Below are 2,500 nucleotides of genomic sequence, written 5' to 3'. Positions count from 1 at the left end.
TATTTAAAACTTTCTGAACTGGAAGGCATACAGCCAATTGTGTATGTGTAAATATGTGTCTATATGTATCATCTTAATTTAATGAGAGTTGTTGATGTACTAGAGTACTATTAGTGCATTAAAAGACCATTAAATGGATTTCTAAAATAAATATATAATAAAATAAATGTAAAATAAAATAAAATAAATGTATATGTAATACACACACACACACCACGATAGACTAAAATAAAATACACTATCAAGAAATTCTTAATCAAAATGTTTTTTTATATAAAATTAAATTAGAGATTGAAGGTATTCTACACTTTACCAGTTGGTAACAGAAAAGGATGAAATTCAAGAAAACTCAGTTTCTTCAAAGTACAGAACTCTGGACAAAATATCACTGTTATTATTATCATTACTATTACTACTAAAGTCTGTGATGCAGTTCATTTAATAATACTGTTGACATGATTCACTTTCTATAAATCTATTTTAAAAGTACTGTTCTTTGTAATCATTATGTCACATCACACCCCTATGAAATAAAATTACAATAAGTAACTTCATAGGCCTTGAGAACTGTTTCATAAGAAGCTAAATGAAGGATTATCTCTGTTCTTTTAAATGTTGCTTATGATTAGTGTATTTATAAGGTGTCTATGTCTTTCTTTAAAAAAAAAACTCTGAGTACATGAACTAATTTTCAATATTTCTGCTATTGGTAAAGTTTGGGGCCAGAAAATATATTGTGTGATCACTGATGAGCTTATGAACTCATACTCCCTAACTTTAAAAAGTCTTTTAACATTTAAATTTACTAAGCATTTAAACACAATTTAAATTTTCTTTTTTAGTTTTTGAAGTGTTCTCCATTTTTTCTGCATGTCTGTACCAGTATCAGTGCAGGGCAGAATAAAGGAGAACAGTAACAGGGACACAGATATTTCTTAGTGCTAAATTTTCACTTGATTTTCTCTTTTAATTAGGCACCTTAACAATGAACACGCTTTGGATGACAGAAGTACTGCTCAGTGTCGGGTGCAAATGCAGGTTGTGCAACAGTTAGAAATACAGGTTTGTTAAATGGTCATTCTACATTAAAATTCTTCCAGCCTCAATTTTTGAATGTTCTAAATTCAACTGGAAGGATATATCTATTGAAATACATTAATCATTCTAGATGATACATTTAATAATAAAAATTGGATTTTTTTGAAAAAAATTTAAATCATGAAAGCTAAGTTGATTTTTAATGTAAGAACTTATTTATTTGGCTATTTGAATGTACCAAACCAAAAATGCCCTACCTAGTTTTCCTTTAAAGATTAACCAAAAACTCAACCAGAATTGCTACTATTCGGAAGAAAACTTTACGTGAGCTCACCTTGATTTTTTTCCTTACAGCTTTACAATGTCATCTATGATAGATTAAACTTTACTCTCCCCCATCATTCCACCACCACCCCCCCCCAAAGCAGCTTTTCTCTCCTGCCTCTAGCATGTTTATTTCTTTTAATTCAAGTTGCATTGGCCAAATCGTATCCACTGCTTGACTCTTACCTAGGAGGAATGGCAAAACATGCTTATAGTGTAGTGTCCAACAACATGCTGCTATCTCTTAATCTTACAAAATTTTCTCTTCCATCTAAGTGGTGCTTTAACTGAATTTAGCCGAAAACCGTCTCTGTATAAAATCTATAAGAAACTGATCAGAAAATAACAGCATATCCCAAAGTAGTTATATTGCACAAGGTATCATTACTCTTATAATGTTCTCCTTTAAACTCATACAATTACTTTTCTTATTCAGATTCCTATATCATTTCATTAAGAAATTTAGACAAACAAATGGTTACATTAGCTTCACATTTTCTTAAATAAAGATTTTATCTTGGTTATTTGTGAGCTTTTAAAACAATTTTAAAGCATTGTTTTGTCTTGTCCCAGAGGTTCACAAAAATGTTTTATTACTTTATATCAGGAAATACTGGAGATATAGGAAAATGAAAACCTCATTTTTATGAGCATTATGTTTCTTTTGGAGGTAGTTGAAAAGGCTTTTGGAAATCCTATTTACCACTTACAGAGGGTATCATGTAACATAACAGGTGAACTGAAGATACTGCTTGTAGTGTGACCAATTATTCCTTTTATATTATTTTTTTTTCTTTACTGTGTCTGACTGATGGAAAAGTAAGGTCCGTCAGTTGTAATGAGACCCAGTGCAAGTGTAGATGCCGACTCAGTGGCAGAGTTCAACATTTCACACTGCCTGGTCTCTGTCACTCTACTGAATTAGATTGATGATGGCAGATTGCAGGGGGCATTAACTGGACCTCAGTGGGAAAGGATGAAGTGTGTAGACAATCCTGGCAGGCACTTTCCTTTGAGGACCCTTCACCCCTTTCACAGCTGTTGGCACTAGTCCATTCCTAACAGTGTCCACAGGACTTTAAAAAGACACTGTGGGCCTTCTAATTTATGGTCTCAGTAACTTGTTACTGTCGAGGCA

The 2,500-nt window shown here is 32.3% G+C and overlaps 1 protein-coding gene across 1 annotated transcript in view; it reads left to right on the top strand.

Annotated features, from left to right (window-relative positions):
- FOXP2 (forkhead box P2) overlaps positions 1-2,500 on the top strand; it is a 698,983-nt gene that overhangs the window by 652,467 nt on the left and 44,016 nt on the right. The window contains exon 12 of the mRNA XM_036759264.1: positions 975-1,062. Coding sequence (XP_036615159.1) covers positions 975-1,062 — 88 coding nt within the window. The remainder of the gene's footprint in view (positions 1-974; positions 1,063-2,500) is intronic.

This window comes from Trichosurus vulpecula, chromosome 5, assembly GCF_011100635.1.
Source record: "Trichosurus vulpecula isolate mTriVul1 chromosome 5, mTriVul1.pri, whole genome shotgun sequence".
NCBI lineage: Eukaryota > Metazoa > Chordata > Mammalia > Diprotodontia > Phalangeridae > Trichosurus > Trichosurus vulpecula.
The sequence above is the reverse complement of the archived record's forward strand: the minus strand, read 5'-3'. Positions and strand labels throughout refer to the sequence as shown.